General features: G+C 41.1%; 1 protein-coding gene across 2 annotated transcripts in view; it reads right to left on the bottom strand.

Annotated features, from left to right (window-relative positions):
• Positions 1–26,350, bottom strand: part of LOC126416314 (protein borderless) — a 461,225-nt gene that overhangs the window by 16,279 nt on the left and 418,596 nt on the right. For both annotated transcript variants that reach the window (XM_050083976.1, XM_050083975.1), the window contains 3 exons: positions 20,773–21,035; positions 14,815–14,987; positions 8,155–8,190 (listed from right to left, as the gene is read on the bottom strand). In XM_050083976.1, coding sequence (XP_049939933.1) covers positions 8,155–8,190; positions 14,815–14,987; positions 20,773–21,035 — 472 coding nt within the window. The remainder of the gene's footprint in view (positions 1–8,154; positions 8,191–14,814; positions 14,988–20,772; positions 21,036–26,350) is intronic.

Below are 26,350 nucleotides of genomic sequence, written 5' to 3'. Positions count from 1 at the left end.
ATATGATACGCGAGTTGAGATGGAAGTCATTAAAGCAAAGACGTTTTTCGTCGCGGCGAGATCTATTTACGAAATTTCAGTCACCAACTTTCTCTTCCGAATGCGAAAATATTTTGTTGGACCCAACCTACATAGGCAGGAATGATCATCAAAATAAAATAAGAGAAATCAGACCTCGAACTGAAAGGTTTAGGTGTTCGTTCTCCCGCGCGGTGTTCGGGAGTGGAATCTTAGAGAGATAGTATGATTGTGGTTCGATGAACCCTCTGCCAAGCACTTAAATGTGAATTGCAGAGTAATTATGTAGATGTAGATGTATTTCCATAATTGGAGAAAGCTTCTTGAAATGGTAATTTGAAATTCTGTAGGTAGCACAAACAAAATGTAGCTTCTTTAAGAAGCGATGAACATGAAAGAGAAGCAGTACTCAGTCTGTACACTGAGGAAGCAGCAAAGAAAACCATTAAGAAATTTGTTAAGGGTATTAATGTTTGAAAGAAATAAATACTCTGCTGTTTGTTGATGACATTGTAATTCTACTGAAGACGGCAATTGTCATGCAAGTACAGTTCTACAAAATGGATAACAACTTGAAATGAGATTAGAAGGAAAATTTAAGAAGAAGTTAAATGACGGTAATACAATGTAGTCCAGTTAAATCAGGCGAAGCTGAGGGAATAAGTTTAGGAAATGAAACACAAGAAGTAGTCAAAGAGTTTCGCTACTTGAGCAGCGAAATAATTGACAAGGGCGAAAGTAGAGAGGATATAAAACACGGATCGGAAACAACCAGAAAATCATTTCTGAAAAACAGACATATAAATATCGAACATAAATTTAGGTGTTAGGTAGCTTTTCTGAAGATATTTGTATGGATTGCAGCCTCGTATGGAAATTTAACATGGACAGTAAACAGTTCAGACAAGAACAGAATAGAGACATTTGAAACATGGTGTTACTGAAGAATATTGAAGATTGATGGGTAGATCGAATAATCAATGAGGAGGTATTGGGTAATTACTCTGCCACAAATTTATTATTGATTCCATGATGAATTTCTGTTGACCCACAGATTGAAATTAAGGCTAGTCCTCAACAATGTACAGGATGTATAAACATTTGTTCTTCAAGAGATGCTGCAACTTCTTGTTCAGCAGCTGCGATGCTCGAGTTATGTTTATTGCTGCCGGTTCAAATGATTTTTATGTATTTGTGTTATTCATTATTTTAGTCTCCATGACCACATGTAGCTTCTCATTGAACTATGTATTATACACTGCACAAAGTTAACTGAAATCCGTTGTTTTTTTGGTTTTGTGTCTGAAATATCGAGAGGTTACTTTTCCTTTCCGCAACGGTATACCCTCAACTTTAGAGCGACGATGTTTACAAGTATGCACTAAATATGCACCAGAAGGAAGCGGTGTCTCGAAAAATCACTACCTAAATCACATTGGGCAAGGTTTGATAATACATTCTTAGGTGAATAATAATTTAAGTTATGAACGACTTTAAAATTGTCTGAGAAGTACAACACTAATCTTCTTTTTACACAGTTTCGTTGCATATATTCAGATGCTTGCCATGATTATGAAATTATTTGTATTACAGAGCACAAGTCCTTTATGGGGTGAGGCAGTCATTGCAGTCAGGATGTAAAACATATTAGTTTGTGGTTAGATGTAGCCGAGCAAAAAGGAAGCAGCTCCTTGTTTTGGACATGATAAATTCAGAAATCCGAAAAGTTCATTTGCGGTCAACATTACGAAAAGCTACAAGATAAATATCTTTCTTCAACTATTTTACAGGTAAGTAGCAGGATCAGCATATAATGGCTTTCGCTATGTTTCTCCTTGATACAAGTTTATCGTCCCCAAAGCCGGTTTCTGCCAGAAGTTCCATCCTTTTTAGGTAATTCACGTTAAAGTGTTTTATTTTCTGGTACAATCACATAAAATTTCAAATGCATATTACATGTTTTGGCAACCACTGACTACTTTCACCTCTACAAGAGTGAAATGAAATGAAAATAAGTTGCTTCACTTAACCAGCCAATTCACTGGAGTCCCAGCGCACGTCCAATGTTTTCTTTTAATATTAATGTTTACAGACATATAATAAAAATGAGGTGTCATGTGGGATGTATCAACCATACTATATGGTATTGCGGATAATTCTTCAGGTCTCTAATCACATTAATCATGTAAAAAGATTCTCTTTATTCAATACTTACTGTTTAAAATTTAAAATGATTTTAAAATTTGATTTTTTAAACGTAATTTCCTTGTAGTCATTACATAATTTCCTTGTAATTAAAACATGGTAACTAATACCACACTTTTTTAATAAAATTTTACAGATTATTTTGACTAAAAACACTAATGTGCACTTTTGATGGGTGTCAAATATATTAACCGATTCTTTCATTGCTTCTTGGTAGAACGAATTCATAAGTATAAATGAAAACCAAATATTGTATGCGTTCTACAGGTTTAACTTATTATCTCAACTGGTTTTCAGCTTACGAAGCCGTCATCAATCTGATACTTTTCATTTATAATAATGTTAAATATATATATTAATATATATAATAATGTTAAATATATCAAAGGTGGGTGAATAGGTACACGCCCACCAGGTAATTAACCTTTATATGTAATTACTTGTAATTGAAATACGATAAAATTTACACATTGTTAATACAATTTTGTTTATAACCTTGACTAAAAACACCAAGGTGTGTAGTTTTTAATATGTTTTAAGTACATCCAATGTATGTGCAAGAGCACACATGAATAGTTAGCTACATGGCCGCCAGGATTTAGCCTTTATACACAATACAGTGCTCATTTATTTCCATATAAAGTGTTTTTGATAATACACCTGTGAGAGAACTACTTCTTTCTCTTGTATTTTATGTCCTTTAATTTCTTTGGTAACTGTAAAGCTTCATTTCATTGCATTTGCTCTCATGTAGCCCTGACAATGGCTGGTGATTGCCGGAAAAAGTTATTTAAATTTGAAATTTAGTGCGATTGTGCCAGAGAATAAAGCTTTTTAAAGATAATTTTATCAACCACAGACCTTCTCATAACTACTGGAACGGCATTCCTTCCAGGAACGTAATTGGTGTTGGTCTTATGCAATCATGCTTCGATATTAAAGCTGTGAAGATCTGCCTTCTTCTTTGTTGGGACTGTTATAGGAATCCGTAAGTCCGAAGATATTTTGCCTGTTTCATACATATTACATACCTGTTGCCGCTGTTTTCTCGCTGTTAGCTCTCCTGAGGACCTTAATAATTCTGGCGGTAAGGGAACGAGTGTTACATCGCACTCTTCCCAGGGACGGACCTCTGACGAATTTCTGAAATCAGGTAGGCAGGTCGAGGACAGAGCGAGGTCGCAGAAGGGAAGATGAGAGGCGCCAGTACTTGTCTGAGTTGACATGTTTACGATCTGGCTGGCGCCACTGCACGCGTCTGGCGCCAGGAAGCAGCGGATCTGCGGAGCAGGCGAGTATCACTGAAGCCTCCCAGTGGCACAATGCCACGGTTGTCATGATGATGTTGCTGTGGCCTTCAGTTCGTCGGCCAGTTCGATGCTCTCTACACTAGTTTCTTCTGTGTAAGCCTCTAATCTCTGCGTAACTACTACAGCCTACATCCTCACGATCCTGCTTACTGTTTTGCTTATTGTATTCATCCTCTACGACTATAGCAACTAACACTTACCTAACTAAAGATTCGTTGATGCCTCAGGAGGTGTCCTGTCAGTTCATTCCTTTTCTTTATTCAAAAAGTTCCATCAGTTCCTTTCTTCTGCACTTCCATTCACTACCTCCTCGTTACCAGTTTTATTTTCAGCATTTTTCTGTAGCATCATATTTCAAAAAGCTTCATTTCTCTTCGTGTTTGAACTGTTTCGTATCCACATCTGACTTCCATAAGAGGCTACATTGTAAACAAATTCCTTCAGGAAAGATTTGATAACACCTAAATTTTTATTGGGTGTTAACAAATTACTCTTTTTCAGAAGCGCTTTTCTTCCTAAAACCAGAATACATTTTGTATGCAGTTACTTTGCTGCCGAAATAAAAAAAAACTGATAAACTACTTTTAATATTTCGTTTCCTAATCTGTTTCCTTCAGTGTCACCTCATTTAATTCGAATAAATTTCATTTCCCCTGTTTTGTATTTGTAGATGTTAATTTTCTGTTTTCAAGACACTATCCATTCCGTTGAATTGCTCCTCTCTGACAAAATTACAGTGCTATCGCTAAACTTCAAAGTTTTCATTTCTTCTCTCAGAATTTTAATTCCCTTTCTAATTTTATCCTTGATTTCCTTTACTGTGTGCTCAATGTACAGATTCAATAACATCAGGCAAGAGTTATCAACACTGAACGAATTTTTCAATCTTTGGAGTATGGAACGTACGTGAAGACGTACTGGCGATGTAATGAGTCACCGTTGGGTAGCTCAAATTAATAGAACACTTGCCCACGAATGGCAAAGGTCCTGCATTCGAGTTCCAGTCCGGCATACAGTTTTAATCTGCCATGAAGTTTCGTTATAAATCTTTTTCACTCTTTTTCACATGTCAGTTACTCACTGTGAAGTTATATGTCTGGCGCGTGCAGCTACCGTCAACAATTCTCTCCAAACCTGAAATGAAAACCCTGCAACGTTTGATTTTACATGTTTCTTTTAAAAAGCCTTTCGAAGTACCTCAGCTATCTGAATCGAAGTAGGAGGGTAAAATACTTCGGACCAGACAACTAGTTTCGAATAAAAAACAATATTTTATATAGTATTAATCATGTAAATATGGTTCTCGGGTAAAATGTCGAATGTCGTTGAGAAAACTTCACAATATTTTGTCGGCGCAGATGACCGACATCTTCAGGTGCGGCGAAGAAGCTGTTCAAGCTGTGGTCGACGCTTCTTACTTATGACATTCAGAACAAAAACTGCCCAGATTTCGGTGACCAATAGCCCAGATATCCTGACCGGTGGTGAGAGATGCATCTACGCCACCTGTCGGACGATGAATGCACGCGCTGAGGCTGTCAGTCATACGGTGCGCTGCCGTCAGCTGCCCCAACGTTGTCTGTCGGAAGCCGCGTGCCGGAATACGTGTCTGCGCTGGGGAGTGCCCTTCCTCGACGCTGTCCACTTAATATCTATGTGACCATCGCAGCGTCATCCCTTATATGACCAACCGTTCTTCTTTGTGTTCGCTGTGATTTCAACATGGCCAGCGGTGGATCCCACGCCATGCTATGTTGGTATCCTGTGCTAAGCAAATTAGTCGATGTGCAAATCTCCATTATTTCTTTAATAACAATATCTCAGACGTGTGTGTCTCGCTGGTCCAGATGTATGTGTCGTCGATGTTCGACACATCTCTCCTCTACGGTACAAGTTTATCCAATATATATCCAGCAGCTACAGAGCTGGCCATCTTAAGGGGATATTGTCCGTGAAATTAATTGCAATAAGACATTTTCTGTTTTCTACTCCATAACGTACTTTGGACTTTCCTGAACATTGTGGTGTACAATACATTAAAATCAGACAATTATGAGATCTTCAAATCATATTTTGAATGTTGACGTGTGACTGTCAAATTTCGCGGCTACACATATACTGCCAGAGTTGAGCAGTCATATCTTGGGAACTACACAGTCTAGAAGGCTTTGAATTGCTTCGTTTTGTGCCACTGTTAAGTCTCAGAAGTTGGCATTACGAATAAACAAATCAGTCCTTTCTTTCTGATATTAGTTTTCATTGAAAATAGTGTGATTATTGGCTATTTTTGTAGTAAGATAACTTCTGTTGCTTTTTATAAATATTATGGGAAGGCCATCAGAGATAACTGTCACAATTTAGAGAAGGTGAAAAGAGCTGTGTGGAGCAACTTCTTTCATCGAATATCAACCAATGAAAAGCCACCTCCACAAAACACTTGGTGTAAATATAGGCATGCTGAATTTTCTGTCATCCTGCATGAGTTTACACATAAAGATTCTCTTCCTTTGGCAGTAATGGAGGCAATCAAACCTATTTACAGAGATTTGGCAAATCCTGAGCTACTAAAGTAGTGTTTACATGGGAAGACCCAGAATGTGAATGAGTCCTTCAATAATGTTGTGTGCTGCTGTGTGCTAAAAATGTATCTGTTGGCCTTATGACTCTAAAGTTAACAGCGTCTGATGCTGTAATAACTTTCAGTGGTGGAAATTACGAAAGACTTGAGGTTCTGGAGAAGTTAGGGGTAAGATTTGGACAGAACACAGCTAAAGGACAGCAGTAGCTGGATGAGCTTCGTGTACGTGAAGTAGATTTAGCTGCTCAGCAAATGACAAAAGAGGCATGAAAGAAAGGAAGAAGCCAAGCACTGGGTTGTTGTGACACTGAAGAAGTCACAGAACATGGGCCAGGACAATTCTAGTGCATAAAAGACGCAGAAATGTAAGTCTGTATGAGAATTTATAATAAAAAAGTTTTAAACATCAATATCTCTTAACTAAATTTTTTCCAATAAATGACCCGTTTTCTAAAAACGTACAGATGGTAGAGACATGAAATTTTCGCAGCATACCACGTGTGAGATTCAACACATATGGAACTAGAATACTTAAAATATCCTGAGTTGTTTTGTTTTAATGTTCATTTATTTACAAAATTCTGTCGAAAAAATGAGTGTAAAAAAAAAAGATAACGTGCCCCACAATAGAATTTTAGTAATAATTCTAGTTCAGTGTATTTGGAAAGGTGCATTCAATAATTATGGAAAATTGTAAGTTGGTGTCTTACAAGGTTATCAAGATAATGGGTCACAAAATTCGATAATTTAGCATTGGCGACATAGGACATACAATGTCCCGTTAAACGAAGATCATCTTTCACTGAGCATAAAAGAGCTTTGTGGTTCATTGGTGGGAGAAAGACGCATTTAACTTTATCTTTCTTCAATAATCTTCTTATTTTCGAAGAAACACCGCCGATGTATGGGTAAACGACCATTGCTCTTTGTTCTTTACTTTTTTCCAGCTCCTCTTTTTATCTAGCATGCCACGGGTGCAGGGCACGGTGGATTTCCCATTCAGAATATCCATTCTCTAAAAATGCTGTAAGAAGGAAGCATAGCTGGCGAGAACCATATTTACAACCAGTCTGTCGGGAAAGCATCAAGCAACACAGTATTAATCAATTAAAACTTCAGTACGAAAAGACCGATTACTTTTGCGCATGCTTCATATATAAAACGTAAGACGTGATTCATATTCTTCAGATCAAATACTGTTTTTTGATATGCATGACGAAGAGATTTCCTTTTTATGGCGGTAATATTACCGTGAATTGTTATGTGAAAACGGTTCAACCGCATAAACATGATTTAAACCCAGTTAAGATCTCCGTTTTTTTTATCATGAATCACGGAATTATACAGTTAAATGACATTCTGGCTAAGTTAATACCATATTATGTTTAATGCTCAAAACCTCATTATCAAGTCCCGTTATACAGGCATTTATTGTGTTCCTACACATTACAATGGATTTGCTTATCTTAAGAGACAGGTGCAAACGCAGTCCCAGAAAATAATTTTCCGCAAATGTCCCTCTGTATTATAATAGCTGTTTCGACAAATAATCGTTCTGTCAGTCAACTAGAAATACAGCCAGTCTCACTTGCTTAGCATCCAACTTTAAAGGTTAAAATACTGCAACGAACCGACTCATCTATAACGGTTAACGTACTGCAGCAGAACGACTGTAACTTCTCTTTCCACACCATTTCCTGCAGAAAATATAGACGGATTCACTCTTAAAGCGCGCGCAGGGAATACACAGTCGATACTCGTATTGTTTAATGCAGAAACATAGATCCAGACACGTTTTTAGACAGTAACGTATATGTCTTACTCTTTTTCGCTTTTCCAATTGCCATTGAAGGATTAGTGTTCCCCGACTTAATGCATCCTGTGTAGTGATTTCACAAAGTAAACATTTCATAAAATCATTCAGTACCATTAAGAAAGTCTTTAAAAAAGAGCTTTTCTGAAAGTTATTTCATTTCCATAAACTGTCATCAAAAGAAGATAAAACTGAATTTATTTGTAGTACTTACATCCATCATTACTTACCCAATTCTTGTGCCGAGCTGTTGTGGACAGGACTACCTGAAAAATGAGATTATTACGTCAGTCCCAGAACTGGACTGGTAAAATATGTAACAATATTGCCTTACACTTTCAGTTTATTTCAGACAAACTTCATCGAAATATCCACATTGACATTTCGTCTTGTCAAGCGATTAGTATTTGATTTTATGGGTGAAAACTTGATGTCGTTTAGGTATAGCCCATTTGCATCTTACTAAGGTGATAATGTCAACAGCATTTACAGAGAATTTTGATGTGAGCTTGTTACTTCAAAGAATTTGTGGTAAGGAAATAATTTGCGATTTCTTATGATGTAATAGTTTTACTCTAGGGCGTTTCATTTGAAGAACTTTTTATTGACTTTTTATGTTACGAGCTTGCAATTAAAACTTCTAAATATGTCATTTATTTTTCTCTTTCTCTCAAATGAAAATTTTATAGAAGATACACGACTTAGTATAGTACACTTTCTATGTATGGATTCTCCTAATGGCGTCGGCTTGGAAAGGCAGGTCAATTGACAGCTCCAAATGATACAGAAGTCCTAAACTGTTAACTTTCGAGAAAATGACTGGTCGGAGGTTTTGAGTTTAGGAGGAAATCGCATTCTGACAGATCGATTACTGAGCTTGCACCTCTTTATACTGCTTAATTTGACCTAACAAGCAAAAATGCTTCTGTCCCCTATTCAGGGTGTTCACGGTGTTCATTTTAACTGAAGACATTACAACATCATGGAAACTACATATCAGATTAAAAAAATATATTTTCCATTTTGTTTGTCTTGGAGAGGGCCATCCATCGACACCACTCTCGACCCGTCACCCCACCCAGTGCGTGATCGGTGAGGGGCAACTTTGAAGTCTTCAATGGGAATCCCCGTTTTCTATTGCAGATTGCAAAACATACATACGTTTTGTCTGTAGCTTTTTCTTCGTTTCGCCAGAGATGGCGCAGTGATCGGAGGAACAGAAATGGGTACACAACCGTAATTTAGACGTGCTACTGAATGGCCCTTGAATATCCGATGGCAGGTAAGACCCCATCCCCACGATGGGGGTGTAGGACAGGCCAGTATTTCGTAACTTCTAATTGGAAACCCCATTCGCGACGTTGTGTTCCTCCGACATTCTGAACAGGTGACTACTCGACGAGTCACCCTGGCCGTATAGCGAACTACGATGTATCGCAACAGACAGTACACTGCGATCGGAGGTCATCTACCGTGCAGACGTAGAACAGACAGTGGCTCTAATCATTAGAATATTTGTTCAGTGCTTTATTTCCTGCACACCCAACTACCATTTGGAGAGCAGACGTGCAAGTGGACGGCGAACAGTGCAACCACACAAGAAAAAACTGTTAAGGCTTCTGTTGCTTCGTATGCCGAGCGTTTTCCAGAGAAAACTCGCTCTCGTTCGTTCTTTCAAAAGATTGTGAACACCTTTATGTCTGATGGGAGCGTACAGACCGGTAAAAGGAAACGAAGCAAACATGTAGCAGGAGAAGCTAATGAAATAGCTGTATTAGTGGCAGTGCACCACAACCACGGATAAGTGCCCGGCCATTACACCGCTGCTCCGGTACGTCCGTAGGTAGTACTGTCGCAATATTGCATCGTCATAAGCATCATCCATACCACGTGTCACTGCATCAAGAACTTCATGGTGCCGATTTCCATAAGCGGATAGCGTTTTGTGAATGAGTACGTCAAAAAATGCAAACGACCCCCTTGTTCTTTGCCGAAGTACTGTTTTCCGAAAATTCTACCTTCACAAACAATGGTAGCGTTAACCGGAGTAATATGCATTATTGGAATGCAGACAATTCCCACTGATTACGGAAAGCTGACCGTTAACGTCCTTGGTCGGTTGACGTATCTTGGGGCATCATAGGGGATCAAACTCATTGGACCGTACTTCATCGACGGCACGTTGAATGGAAGCAAATATTGAACGTTTCTGGAACAGGAACTACCGGTACTACTGCACGATGTTGCCCTGGAGATTTGAAAACGCATCTGGTTTCAGCATGACGGTTGCCCAGCGCATTACGAAATTGTAGCACGGGAGGTGTTTACATTGGTTGGTGGATTGACAGAGGTGGCCCTATTAATTGGCTCGCTAGGTCGCCGACTCGACGTCGCCAGATTTCTTTCTGCTGGGATATTTAGAAGATATGGCGTACCAGAAAGTGGCAAGTTGATCGATCGCATCAGAAACGCCCGTGCTGACATTCCTGCAGATATGCTTTTGTCCGGCACACGGTCATTTGAAAAGCGGATCTCTAACTGGATTGAAGTTGGCGGTACTACGTTTGCATACTTACTCTAATTGGAAAAGTATAGTAGCATCCGATGCGAGCGACGACCATAGTGATTCGTCGAGTTCGATATGTTGGAGGAATACAACGTTGCGGACGGGGTTTCCAATTACAAGTTCTGAAATACTGACCTGCTCTACCCTCGCAGCATTGAGGTGGTGTCCCACGCGTCATTGCATATTCCAAAGCCCTTGAGTAGTATGTCGTAAATTACGATTGTATGCCCATTTCAGTTCCTCCCATTACAGTGCCGTCAGTCGTGAAACAAATAAAATGCCCTCAGACAAAACGTATGTAGATTTTGCCGCAGAATCGTTATTTGCAATAGAAAACGGGGTTTCCCATTGAAGTTTTCACAATTGTCCCCTGTTCCCCACGCACGGTGTGGGGTGGGGGGTCGAGTGTGGTATGTATGTCCCCTCAGAGACAAACAATTTGGAATCATAACTTTCTCAGATCCGATGTGTAGTTTCGGAACATAAGAGTGTCTTCGGTTAAAATGAACACCCTGTATAACTAACAGAACTAACATTGAATTTACATCACGAATATAAACGCGATTGAACGACGTATCTGCACGTGTTGTAGCTAAAATACTACTGTCGATTTGCGCAATAATAAAAACTTATGTGTTGGAATAACTGTTTTAAATTTTATCTTTCAACGGCGAGACATGTGTTGTTACGACACCAGGAAAGTTATTTATGTCTTTCAAAGATCCCTTATGTGTGTTGATGAAACACGTAGAATCTCTTCGAATGGTGTTCCGCACGCTAATAATTTGATTAATCCTCATAGGAAACATTAAAGTGAAATATGTTAGTGGCAGCATACATGGCATAGGACACTGAAAACAATATCACGAGTTGAGATGTATTTCAAATGTGTCTAACTTGAGAACCGAAATTTTTAGACGTCTGGTCATGTTAAAACACTTCATCTCGCGAACCATGGACATGGAAACCGTATATAGTACAGATTTCTAAGATCATGTATACTATTTACTGTAAAGAGAAGGTGAACCGTTCGTATATGTCTCCTATGAGCGAATTCCCTAAGAAGTCTATTTTTGCTCTTTGTCAGTCGAGTAAACGTGAAGTCAAAACACTCTTATGTTCTAGAGAGTTTCGTGAGGCATAGTTTGTGAGAAAAGCTTTGAAATATATCCGTAAACTGATCTAAGGGATACCAGGGTCATCGGCATCACTTCGGTACTGAGCTTACATTTTTATGAATGAAAAGCTTGTGTTAATGGTCAATGGATTGTTCTCGTGTAAAATAAGACTAAACTACTACATTTAAAGAAGTGGCGTGTTTCACCAAAATTTTAGAACTTGTACGAAGTGAATGTTATTATGTTTGAAAATAACTATAATATGTGCTTTTTTCAGAAAACTGAATGTCGAACACGTGAAAAATATGAAACAAGTGCTACTGGAATGTAAAAGTATAGGTTGCTGCTGTATGTGGACGCAGTGATATACCGAAAAAAATTATCGCTATATTGTCATTAATTAAACAATTACTTATTCTACAGAGTAGAGTATACTAGCAAAGTTCAGCTTTTTCTAAAAATATAGAAGTGACTACAAACAAATAGAAATTTTGGTGAATAACGCAAACACACACAAATATTTTTAAAAGCTTTATTTCAGTGCTGTAGCCTGTTCAGATGGCTAACATTTCCAAATGCATTGATGCTTTCTTTAACAGCATATCGTCTGCTCCTGCGCTGCACAACAACGTTTAAATATGTAGAGCCAGTTTATAGGATGTTTCATTAACAAAAACACGCCAATGTGGCTGCATTTATTTAGATGTAAGTTTGGTGCACTTATATGTTTTCCAATGGGTGGCGATGAGTTTTGTTGTTGTAATTATGGTTATCCATATTATAAATAAATCATTATAGCACACTTCATAATTTTCTTAATGTTACTTTGAGTGCTATATATGTTCTTTGCATTTGATGATTTAGTTTGCAATGTAAAGAATATCCATTAAGAGAGGATATAAAGATGTCAGTCATTCCCCATAGATCACAGACATAAATTAAGCAAAGAAGATGTGTGGGATGTGCAACATTCAGCACATAAATAATGGAAAACTGGTTGTATTCTAAGAGTGAACTTATTATTTAAGGACTGTAGGACAAGATCTTTTCATATTTTTTTATCGAATGTTAGCGGAAATTTTAACGATATATTATGAAGACACCAAAATCAGCACTCTCAGAGTAGCCTGATTTAAAATTTTGAACACTTCCTAATAACCTTCTACAATGTAACATGCAAAATTTCTGTTTTAAACAACCTTTTTATGATGTCACGTCAAAACTATGAAACCTGAACTGTAATGTTGACTTAATGTCCGTGTTGCCCTCACCCCACAATACACCTTTTTACTTTTATGTCCCTCAACTAACTTATAAAATGTAATTATCCTCAGAAGCTCTGTAATATAACTGTTTGTGTATGTATATGTGTATTTCATAATTTCGATATGAAAACAATTTCTTCTTTAATCCTTTAATAATAATTTCAGTATTAGAATAAAAGCATTATTCTGTTTTTAACATGTTCAGTGTTGAACATCCCTCACATGTTTGCTTATTTTACATCTTTCATCAGTGGGAAATGGATGATACCTTAAAATCTCTGCTTAATGGATGGGGAAAGTGAATGATATCTTTCTACCTCTGCTTAATGGATACCCTTTGGATTATAAGCAAAATCATCGAATGCAAAGCACTTGCATGGCATTCTAACTGACGTTAAGAATATCGTGATATTGTGAAGTGTGACACAAGATTTACCTACAATGTGTGTGCTGTTAGCTACACAACACCTTGTGTAACATCCTGGATAACCATAACGAACAGAACAAAAGTATTTGCCATCCACTCGAACACATGTAAGTGAATAAAACTCTTTCTCCTTATATCAAAATAAATGCAGGCCTATTAACATCTTTTTATTAATGAAACAACATAGAACGCGGCTCTAAATATTCAAATACTGTTGCAGAATGTAGGAGCAGACGGCGTGCTGCCGGCTAAAAAATCAATGTAATTCGAAATGTTAGCCATCTGAAGATGGACATGGTAGCCCGAAACTGGCTATGGCTTTGGAATAAAGCATTGTCTGGTACCGTTATTCAACAACAATCATGAATGGCCATGTAGTTCACAAGTTTAAACATGTAGAAAAACATCAATCAACTTTGTTTCTCGAGGTCGTGCTGACATTTCGATAAACAGCTTACTTCAAGCAGATACTTGTACCTACTGGCTGGGAATAGACAGAAATGAAACCAAATGATGCACAGCGCGTACATGACGTAAAGTACATCACAGAACGAGGCACAGTGAGCTTAGTTTATTCCCTGATCTAGAAAAAAATTGAATTTTGATGTTGCATACTGAATGCATTAGGATTGACAAGGATAAGGGGCGACGAACGCTCTGGTCAGCTTTTCAAAAATCAGCGGCACCTTGCACCCACATAATATACCTCCACCAGGGTGACAACTAATGACTAATTGCAGGCAGAATGCTCATCACTATGTAATGCAGGAATTAACGTCAAAGGAAACTGGTACTGCACTATTCAGCTATTCAGCAGCATGCACCTCATGCCTCGTGGCTTCTTAATTGTGGTCTAAAATGAAAGGAGACTGGCATCTCAAAACGTATTATCTGTTAAAGTCAATACCCTCTCCGAATTCCGAGTAATATGCAGTTGGAGATGATATCTGGCATTTTTCATTGGTTGTGCGAATGAGAAAGAAAAGAAGAAAATGGTAACAAACCTTTTGAAAAGCATCCGCTCGAGTCCGCCTGCCGGTATCACTTGCAATGAGAGTACCAGTTAATCAAGAGATAAAGAGATGCTTTTGGCATTCGTAGTAGTAATAAAGGGTTATTGATATGCCAATGTTTCTTGCGTGAAGATTTCAGAGGTTATTATTCCCCTCTAACTCAAAATCTTTTATTAATTGCGGGTTCATTTGAATTTGGTAGAGTATTAACTGCAGGGGAAGACAAATATTAATAATTTAGGGCACATGATGCAATTGCTACTCTGAGATGAAAGAGTCGACGCAGGAGAGAAATTCGTGGAAGTCGCATCACGCAAGTCAGAAGACTGATGACTGAAATTATCGATGATAAAAAATATTGCAGAATATTACGCAAAAGTCGTGCGATTTTCATTCACAACGTATAAAATATTCTCCCATGAACCAACGGGACAGTCAGTTAACACAAATGTGTAGTGTCCCGGAGTCTGGACACAGGGGCTGTCGCCGCGCATCGCTCACCTTTGGTGCGGACCTGCAGCATCTTGCTGAACATCCCGTCGCCGTAGGAGTCCTGGCTGAGCACCATGAACTCGTACGTCCTGCCGGGGCCCAGGTCGCGCACCGTCGCCTCTGTGCTGGTGCGGGACGCCAGCTTCATCGTCCGCCACTCTGGGGTGTCCGCCGGCCGGTACCTGCCCGCAGGTCAAACACAAGCTGCATACTTGCCAACAGGATGCTCAGCAATATGGTTACCAAGTCTTTCGCCACGGAGCCTTGTTTCGACCTAGGTCTTTCAGAGATCCGTCAAATTCTTCTCGCGGTATCATATCTTTTACTTTGTCTTCATCTATGTCCTTTATCATTTCTATATTACGAGGAAGGTAAAGATACACCGTACGCCAGCGGAACAGAAGAGTTTTGGCGAGCAAGTTGGCGACACTGGTGTTAACCTTGAGCCCTTAGCTTTCTCCTCGCGGTCGTTCGGCAGTTGAACGTTGCTTCTGGTTGGAGTAGGTCGTGTTTAAAATGGCTGCGCTGATTCAGAATCCCGCCAAATGCGAAGTGCTCTCCGTCATACGCTTTCTTCATGCAAAAGGTCAGCGACCAGCGCATATTCACAAAGAAATTGTTTCTGTTTATGAGAACATTATGAATCGACAAAGTGGAACGAAATGGTGTCGTCATTTCTCCGAAGGTAGGACTGATGTTCATGACGAACAAAGAACAGGTCGGCCATCTGTGATCTTTGATGCCCTTCTTCGTCGAACGAAGGAAGCAATTCATGCGAATAGACGTCTCACATTGACAGAATTGCATCAGATCATACCGGATGTGTCAATGACAACTCTTTATGACGTTGTGACTGTCAAGTTAGGGTACAGGAAATTGTGTGCGCGCTGGGTTCCAAAACCGTTAACAGAAGAATACAAAAAGAAAAGGATGGGCTTTGCACTCGACTTCCTCACACGCTATGCTGAAGCAGGTGATGAGTTCCTTGATCACATCGTGACAGGTGACGAGACGTGGGTTTATCACCATACATCTGAATCCAAGCAACAATCAATGCAATGGCGCCATTCGAATTCACCAAAACCCAAGAAATGCAAAACGTCGATTTCAGCAAAGAAAATCGTGGCTTCTGTTCTTTGGGACAGACAATTCTGTTGGAATTTATGCCTCCTGGAACGACAATTAATGCTGCTGCATATTGCCAGACTTTTAAACGTCTTCGAAGGGCAATTCAAAACAAACGCAGGGGAACGCTGACAAGTGGAGTCCGCTTGCTTCATGACAACGCTCGGCCTCACAGAGCGCTCGTAACCAAAGCACAGCTCAAACAATTCAAATGGGGGATATTGGACCATCCGCCATACAGCCCGGACCTTGCGCCCACCGACTTCCATGTCTTCCGTTACCTGAAGTGACATCTTGGTGGAAAGTCATTCCACGACAATGAAGAGATCAAAGATGAAGTTGAAATGTGGTTCCGACAACAGGCGGCAACCTTCTATGACTGTGGGATACAAAAGCTTGTGCACCGACTTAACAAATGAGTGGATAATGGGGGTGATTATGTCGAAAAATAACAAATAATCCTGTTACTAAGATGTAGCTGACGTTTTCTAAATAAATGTCCTGTTTAAGGACTGCGAGCCATTGTATCTTTACTTTTAGAAATGCCCTCGTACATCCCAAAACACAACTAATCCAGATCCCACCTCCTTTATTTTCTGTCTTTTGGCAATTTCTTCAGTTTTGATCTATAGCTCATAACCAATAAATTGTCGTCAGAGTCCACATTTGCTCCTGGAAATGTCTTACAATGTAAAATCCGGTTCCTAAATCTCTGTCTTACCATTATATAATGAATCTCAAACTTTCCGCTGTCTCCATGTCTCTTCCAGTTTTACAACCTTCTTTGATGTTCCTTAAACCAAGTATTACCGATGATTAAATTATGCTCTGTCCAAAATTCTACCAGCCTGTTTCCTCTTTCATTTCTATCCTCCAGTACATATTCAGCTACTATTATCCTTTTCTTCCTTTCCCTATTATCGGATTCCAGTCCCCCATCACAATCAAATTTTCGTCTCCCTTAGCTATTTCAATAATTTCTTTTATCTCATCATACGTTCCTTCAATCTCTTCACCATTAGCGAAGCTAGTTGGCATATAAACTTGTACTACTGTCGTGCGTATGTGTTTCGTGTCTGTGTTGGCTATGATAATGAGTTCACTACGCTGTCCATAGTAGTTAACTCGTATTCCTATTTTCTTATTCAGTATTAAGCCCACTCATGAATTACCCCTATTTCACTTTGTATTAGCCTCCTGCCATCGAACTTCACTAATTACCAGCATAATTACATCCTATTCATTTCCCTTTTTAAATTTTCTAACCTACCTTCTGGATTAAGGGATCTAACATTCCACGCTCCGAGCCGTAGAACGTCAGTTTTCTTTCTCGTGATGACGACATACTCCCCAGTAGTCCCCGCCCGGAGGTTCGAATGGGGGACTATTTTATCTCCGGAATATTTTACTCGAAAGGATACCATCCTCATTTCAAGATACAGTAGAGCTGCATGCCCTTGGGAAAAATTACAGCTATAGTTTCAACCTGCTTTCAGCCGTTTGCAATACCAGCACAGCAAGGCCATTTTGGTTGATGTTACAAAGCCAGATCAGTCAATCATGCAGACTGTAGCCCTTGCAACTGTTGAAAAGGCCCTCTTCAGGAATCAAACGTTTGTTTGACATCTCAACAGATACCCCTCTGTGGTGGTTAAATTTAACAGTATAGCTGTATAGAGCACTAGAAAGACCAAGAAAAGTGGACAGATGGAATCCACGAGGACTTGATGCAGGTAGGCATAGAGTGTGATTGACAACAGAAAGCACAAAACAGAAAGCAATAGAAGAGGAGCCTTGTAGCTGTGAGAAGTCCTCTGGGCTAGATTGTGCAAAGTAAAGTAAGTAAGTTGAATAGTGTCGAAATTGACATTTGGTGGACAATGTCTAGTGTCCGCATCCTACCACGAATCTTTTACAAAACTGTTAACGTTAACTCACAGAAGATGAACGACTGTATAAACATATTCAAGAAGGCGGAGCAACAGCGCACACCACTTGAATAACTTGTCGAGTGTGTACGACTGCTCGGTTAGGGGAGGACAATCTGCAGAGACAGTGCGGCCTCTTGACCACCTCGACCGCCTGATCTCTCTCCCTATGACTTTTAACTGTGAGGTAAAGTGGAGGTTCATGTGCACGCACTAGGGAAGCTACAATATAAACGCTATTGTTGCCGTCCCTCAGGCAGAGGCGTGTCTCAGAGTTTGACAAAACGAGCACAGAGCTGTGTCAACGTCCCTGGTGGCCATCTTCTGTGGCGTTCCGGCCTCATTCCCAAAGTAAAAGAGTCAGCGACAGTTTTATTTTGTCCATCCAGGGTGAATCACCTAAAACTTGCCACTCAAATATTGCGGAAATGGAAAGCTCAATTTATGTGCATTTTTCACAGCATGGATTGGTAGTCAGAGACTCCTATTGTTTGCCAAACAATAGATTGTAATAACACTTACGAAGTGTATTTTTCGTGCAAAAATACAGTTTTTAAGTGGAACAATGGCTGTTGATATTAACAGACTAAAAGTATGGTAAATTGTAATGACAGTGGTTTTTGTTGCAGGATTCTAGTGTACGTCGTTTACGAGATATCGTATTTTTTAAAGGTTTCACAGTAACACTTCTTTCTATCATTCAGCCTGCGTAGTTGCTAGGCACGACGTCGTTTGTTTGCTTACAGTGTACGTGTGTGTTGCTTGAGTGCATTACGACTTCCTAACCAGTTAGTGTGTGGGAGCACAAGCAGCAGGTCGTGAGTGGACACTGGGATTTAGCAATGCAGAAAAAACCGATGTATAGTGTATGGAGAGAGTAGGGAGAATGCCGTTCGTTCTTGTACAGTGTATGCGGCAAGATATCGCAATAGACGTCAGCCATCTCGGCAATTATTTATCAGCCTCTTCAACTAGTTAGGTGAAAATGTTAGTGTTACATCTAGACAACGTAAAGGAAGGAAAAAAGTGACAACAGAGGAGGGGGAAATTAATGCCTTTGCTGCTGTTTTAGTTGATGCGCACGTTAGCTCCCGTGCAATCTGACGAGGAAGTGGCATTCTCCATCGACATAGGTTCCATCCGCATCGCATCTCTCTCCATCAAGGGCTACATTATTACAAACGCGTTAACTTCTGTGCATGGGTATTATGAGACAATACACCTGATGTATCATTTATCTCGTTTAGTGATGAAGCCACATTTACCAGTCATGCCCAGGTAAATCGCCAAAACATGCACTATTGGTCTGTTGACACTCGTTGGTGTCCGTGGAGTGTAAACGTGTGGTGTGGGTTGATGTACGATCTTCACATTCACATAGGCCCATTTTTCATAGACGGAACACTGAACTCGCACAAGTGCGGCAGCCTCCTATCTGACCATCTTCCGCGGATGCTAGAATACGTTTCTCTACAGACTAGGAGCAACCTGTGGTACCAACATGATGGCTGTCCAGCTCATAGTGAATGAAGTAAAACAGCGTGTCTTCACGAATTGATTCCAAATTATTGAATTGGACGCGGAGAACCAGTACCTTGGGCGGTCTGTTCTGAGAAATTGACGGCTGTAGACTCTTTCCAGAGCTGATAGCTGACAGACTGTCTGCAAGGACGTGCCAACGACACTCGGTGAAATAGAACGTCGTACTACTGCAGTCTGCTCGGACGTCTCGCCGGCTGTTGCGACCGAGCGGTTCTAGGCGCTTTAGTCCGGAACCGCGCTGCCGATACGGTCGCAGGTTCGAATCCTGACTCGGGTATGGATGTGTGTGATGTCCTTAGGTTAGTTAGGTTTAAGCAGTTTTAAGTCTAGGGGACTGATGACCTTAGATGTTAAGTCTCATGGTGCTCAGAGACATTTGGATCATTCGGACGTCTCTGCTAAAATGCTAGCACCAGACCGTAAGCGTGTATTGCCGGTGCTGCTGGTCATTTTGAAGACAATCTCCGATGGTCAGTGTTCTCGATCCTTGTCACAACCCACATAACTAGTGTATACTCCTGCCGTTTTTTGGTGTGTTCTACCACAGGTATAGTACAAGTGTCGGTGTGGAAACTTTTCAAAAGACGTCATCTCCAAAACGACTCACCATAGAATCCTGCAACAGACACCACTGGCTTGAAAGACATCATTTTTACGCCAGTGACTGTTAAACTTTTTATTTCCACTATTGCAACTTCGACCTTAGGCCATTATCAGGTGCAGATGTTTTGGCCATAAGCCATGCCTACTTCATACAAGCTGACACATTTATATGTCGTTGTCATTTGCTGTTATATACACTTGTAACGCTCGCACTACTTAGCAGCGTTACAAATGTATATAACAGCAAATGACAACGACATATAACTGTGTCAGCTTGTATAAAGAAGGCATGGATTATAGCTAAAATATCTGCACTTGATAATGGCCTAAGGTCGAAATTGCAATAGTGGAAATAGAAAGTTTAACAGTCACTGGCGTAATCATGATGTCTTTCAAGAAATTTGACATGACTGTGAATCCCAGTTATGAAAAGTTAAATAGACAGCACTGTCATTCTAATTTACGCTACTTTTAGTCTTTCAATGTCAATAGCCATTGTTCCATTTAAAAAGTGAATGTTTGCACAAAAATTTCTCTTTCTAAGTATTTTTTGAATCTGTTTATTGGTAAACAAGACGAGCCCATGACTACCAACGCTTTGTGCTGAAACCTCCCATCAAATAGCACTTTCCATTTCCGCAATATTTGCGGTGCAAGTATTGGATGAGTCACCCTGTTTATTGACAACTACGGTATGCGTGTAGTTGTGTGTGAATGGTACTGACGCCTGCGGCCAGACGAGAGAAGTGGAGGAGCAGGGCTGCGTTACCAGATGCTGTAGTCCATGGGCGGCCTGGTGAAGCCGGGCACCCAGCGCAGCGTCACGGACGCCTCGTCGCTGGTGGCGCTCAGGTTGTAGGGCGCGCGCGGCGCCACGTTCTCGATCATCAGCTCCGTGTCCACCGAGATGGTGGCCGCCTCGTTGGAAGCCACGCACTGGTACAGGCCGCGGTCGCTCTCCTTGATGCTCTCGATCGTCAGGTTGCCGTTGTGCAGCGTGATGCGCTCCACCGGCAGCGGCGAACCGTCCTTCTGCTCGCCATCAAAGAAAAACGAGGCGTCAGCCAGGTCAGTGGCAGCGCATTGATTCACTCCTTGTGGTAAGATGAAACAAAAGTGAAGCTAGGGAAGCTAACGCGAAATGACTGCACGAAAACTGTGAAGGAATCGAAAAAGAAATGATAGTCGGAAGGTCTCAACAAAGATAAAAGCCGAAACAACCATCGGTGAATTTAAAAGCAAGGACGGTAACATTAAGAGTGCAATGGGAATTCGACTGTTAAATGCAGAGGGGAGATCGAATAGGTGGAAAGCATACACTGAAGGTCTCTCTATAAAGAGGAGGACTTCTCTGATGACTTGATAGAACAAGGAACAGTAGTCGATAGAGAAGAGACAGGTGCTCCAGTATTAGAATCACAATTTAAAAGAGCTTTGCAAGAGCTTTGGAATTTCTAAACTCATTCGGGGGAAATGACAAGCAACGGTCATTCACGTTGATGTGTAGAATGTGTCAGTCTGCCTAAACAACATCAGACTTTCGGAAGGACATCTTCCGCACAGTTCCGAGGATTGGAAGAGTCGATAAGTTTGAGACTTATCGTACAATCAGCTTAATAGCCCGTGCACCCAAGTTGCTAACAAGAATAATATACAAAACAATAGAAAAGAAAACTCAGGATCTGTTAGATGACGATCACTTTGGCATAAGAAAAGGTAAAGGCACCAGAGAATCAATTCTGACGTTGCAGTTGATAATGGAAGCAACAATGAGAAAAATTCCGTGCAAGTTCATAGGATTTCTCGACCTAGACAAAGTGTTCGACAATGTGAAATCGTGCGACATGTTCGAATTTCTGAGAAAAACAGCGGTAAGCTATAGGAACAGACGGATAATTTAATACACATACGAGAACCAAGAAAGACCAGTAAAACTGGAAAATGAAGACCGAAGTTCTCGAATTTAAAAAAAACTCTAAGACATTAAGACATGGTTTTAGTATTACGTCCGTACTGTTCAGCCTATACACCGAAGAAGCAAAGATTGAAATAAAAAAGAAACTTGCAAGAGTGGGATTAAAATTTAAGACGCAAGGATTTCAATGATAAAATTCGCTGATGACATTGCTATCGTCAGTGAAAGTGAACAAGACTTACAGGATCTGTTGAACAGCATGATGAGAGCAGAATACGGATTGAGAGTAAATCGAAGAAAGACGGAAGCAATGAGAAGTAGTAGAAATGAGATCAGCGAGAAATGTAACGTCAGAATTGGGAATCACAAAGTAGATGAACTTAAGGAATTCTGCTACCGAAGCAGCAAAATAACTCATGATGAACGGAGCAAGAACGACATAAATAGCACTGGTAAAAAGAGCGTTCCTGGCCAACAGAGGTCTACTAGTATAAAATAATAGGCCTTAATTTGAGGAAGAAATATTTGAGAATCCACGTTTGGAACACAGCATTGTATGGTAGTGAAGTATGAACTGTGGGAAAACGGAACAGAAAAGAATTGAAGCATTTGACATGTGGTGCAACAGAAGATTTTCGAAAATTAGGCGTCCTGGCAAGGTAAGGAATGGAAGGTTCTGCGCAGAATCGGCGAGTAAAAAGCATATGGAAAACATTGATAAGAAGAGGGGATAGTATGATAGGATATTTGTTTGGACATCAGGGAATAGCTTTTATGGTACTAGCGGAAGCTGTAGAGTGTAAAAACTGTAGAGAAACACAGAGACTGCAATATATCCAAGAAAGAATTGAGAAAATGGTTGCAATTCCTACTCTGAGCTGAAGACGTTGCTACAGGAGAGAAATTCATAGAGGGCCTCATCAAACCAGTCAGAAGACTGACGACTCAGAAGGATTACATGGGAATCAGATAGTGAATATTGTCGACAATATAGCCCAGAAATGTTGTCCAGCAACACTGCAGGAACGTAAATTGCAGCCACATGTAAGCAACATTGCTGGACGTCAGACTGTGACTGATTGGCACGATCACAATACCTTTTCACGATTCAACCAAAACGCTACTCCAACAGTTTCACGACATATACCATAAAAGAAAACAATCTGCATTTTTACAATTGTGGTGTACACTATCTGATATGATACCTAATAGTAGACATTAAGATGGCCTGTACTCTGCTGGTGAAATTTTCACTAAGGTGCTTGAACGTCTGGGGAGGAAAGGCAGCCTATTCTTCCTTAAGAGCAGAAATCAGAGAAGGTACTGATGGGGAACGCTGGGTCTGGAGCGAAATCGACGTTTTAACTCATCTCAAAGGTTTCCAGAATGAGTGTGCGCTGTTATGAAACTTCCTGGCAGATTAAAACTCTGTGTCGGACCGAGACTAGAACTCGGGATCTTTGCCATTCGCGGGCAAGTGCTCTACCATCTGAGCTCCTCAAGCACGACTCACGCTCCGTCCTCACAGCTTCACTTCTGCCAGTATCTCGTCTCCTACCTTCCAAACTTCACTGATAACTTTGCAGAACTAGCACTCCTGGAAGAAAGGATATTACGGAGACATGGGTTAGCCACAGGCTGGGGAATGTTTCCAGAATGAAATTTTTGCTCTGCAGCGGAGTGTGTGCTGTTATGAAACTTCCTGGCAGATTAAAACTGGGTGCCGGACCGAGACTCGAACTCGGGACCTTTGCCTTTCGCGGGAAACTGCTCTACCATCTGAGCTACCCAAGCACGACTCACGCCCCGTTCTCAAAGATTCACTTCTGCCAGTATCTCTGTGAAGTTTGGAAGGTAGGGGACGAGATACTGGCAGAAGCGAAGCTGTGAGGACGGGGCGTGAGTCGTGCTTGGGTAACACAGGTGGTAGAGCACTTTCCCGCGAAAGGCAAAGGTCCCGATTTCGAGTCCCGGTCCGGCACACAATTTTAATCTGCCAGGAAGTTTCATCTCAAAGGTGTTCTGTTCGGTTCAGATCGAGACTCTTGGCAGGCCAGTCCATTTCAGCAATGTTATTGTCAAACTTCCCGGCAGATTAAAACTGTGTATCGGACCGAGACTCGAGATCAAGACCTTTGCCTTCCACGGGCAAGTGCCCTACCGATTGAGCTGCCCAAGCTTAAAACATGACCCCCGCTCACAGCTTTACTTCCTCCAGTTCCTCGTCTCCTACCTTCCAAAGTTCACACAAGCTGTCCTCACAAACCTGCAGAACTAACACTTCTGTAGTTTTGCAGCTTTCGCAGAAGAGCTTTCGTGAAGTTCAGAAGGTAGGAGACGAGGAACTGGAGGAAGACGGATTGTGACTCGTGCTTGAGTAGATGAGTCGGTAGATCACTTGCCCGCGAGATGGAAAGGTCCCGAGTTAGTGTCTCGATCCGGCACACACGTTTAATCTGCCAAGAAGTTTCATATCAGCGCACAGTCCGTTGCAGAGTGAAAATTGCATTCTTGAATGTTACTGTCCACGAAACACTGTCTCGCAGATGGTACTTTATGACCGGCTCCGTTGTCACGCTGATACGTTTCCTGAATTATGCCTCTACTCCAGGTAGTACACAAAGCGGTAAAATGTGTTCATATTCTTCCGGTCTAAGTGGTTTCTTAAATGCAATATGGGGACCACACCCTGACCAAGGACAACACACCCATACCGTAACACAACCTTCTGCGCATTTCACAGTTGGCACTATAGTAGATGACAGTCAATGTTCTCCGGGCTTTCGCCAAACCCAAACCATTCCATCGGTCTGTCAGGGGGTATAGCGCGTCTCATCACTCAAAATCACTCGTTTCTAGTCATGCGCTGCTCAGTGGCGTCTCTCTTCAAGTCATATAAAGCGACGCTTAGCACTGGCTCCACAAATGTGTGGCTTGTGGGGGACTGCTCGATCATTGTACTCCATTCTTTTTAAGGCCCTAAGCACAGTCATTGTGACAGACGAACTGCTGGTAGCACGAATGATTCCTTCCAGTAATACCACACGATTTTTTACAATGACTCTCCCCAATACCCGGGATTCCCTGTCCTTCGGTACACGAGATCTGACTCGCTTTGCGTTAACAGCAGTTGTTCCTTCGCGTTTTCCCTTCACAGTCACATCACTAAAAGACGACTTGGTAGCTTTGGGATGGTTGAAATGTTCCTAATGGAACTGTTACTCAGATAAGTTCCAACGACTAGTACACTTTCGAAGTTAATGCACTCTCTTGATCGACTCTCTGCTGTTCATACTTTTCTACTGACAACAAAATACTCCACACCTCCATACATACTGATGGGTGCGCCCCTTGTCATATGTGGTGGTCAGTTCCGCAATCCACTGGGGTGTTCAGCAGAGATCAGAAATGGAGCGATTACGAAGCCGTTGATGAGGGCTGCATACTTCACAAATGAAGGCGCCGCTGTTGCATGAGTGGTAATGGGCTTCCTTCATTCTCGTTGTAGCCTGGCCAGTATGACGAATGTGAGAACTGAAGCGCTGCGGCGGCTTCATACCAGTCAACTCGTTATCCCTTGCCGCAGTATGCAGGAGTGTAAGGCCAGCCGTGAATTAGTACGGACAAAGAGTGCACGATCTTGCTCCTGTAAAGTAGAACTGAGAAATAGGAAGGATGATTAGAGCTTAGCGTTCCGTTGACACCCAGGCCATTAGAGACGGAGCAGAAGATCGGGTTACAGAAGTATGTGGAAGGAAATTGGCCATTCCATTTCACAGGGACACTTCCAGCATTTTCCTGGAGACATTTAGGGAAATCACAGAAAATCTAAATCTGTATGGCCGGAAGGGGATTTGAACGATCGTCCTCCCGAATTCGAGTTCACTGTGTTGATCAGTGGGCCACCTCATTGACAAAGCGAAATGGCCATCTGTCGCCATCAAAAAATGGTTCAAATGGCTCTGAGCACTATGGGACTTAACAGCTGTGGTCATCAGTCCCCTAGAACTTAGAACTACTTAAACCTAACTAACGTAAGGACATCACACACATCCATGCCCGAGGCAGGATTCGAACCTGCGACCGTAGCAATCGCGCGGTTCCGGACTGCGCGCCTAGAACCGCGAGACCACCGCGGCCGGCTGTCGCCATCAGATGGCCTTTAACGAGCCTGTGATTTGTGACATTGTGGAGGATGTAAGATGAAAATTAGTTTATGCAGTATACACAATCGCAAATGTGTTGTATTAGAGGAGGAGTGATGCCTGGAATAAGTTTCACGCTGCAGTCCACGCTTCAGACAAAAACAGAAACATTTCTTCCGAAGCAAACAAAATGATTCTAATCTTGTTTATTTCACCTCCACCACGAAAAATGTGTGTGTTACGTCAAACTAAAGCTCGGCACAGAGCGACGTCACTGTTGTATCAGT

Source organism: Schistocerca serialis, chromosome 8, assembly GCF_023864345.2.
Source record: "Schistocerca serialis cubense isolate TAMUIC-IGC-003099 chromosome 8, iqSchSeri2.2, whole genome shotgun sequence".
NCBI lineage: Eukaryota > Metazoa > Arthropoda > Insecta > Orthoptera > Acrididae > Schistocerca > Schistocerca serialis.
The sequence above is the reverse complement of the archived record's forward strand: the minus strand, read 5'-3'. Positions and strand labels throughout refer to the sequence as shown.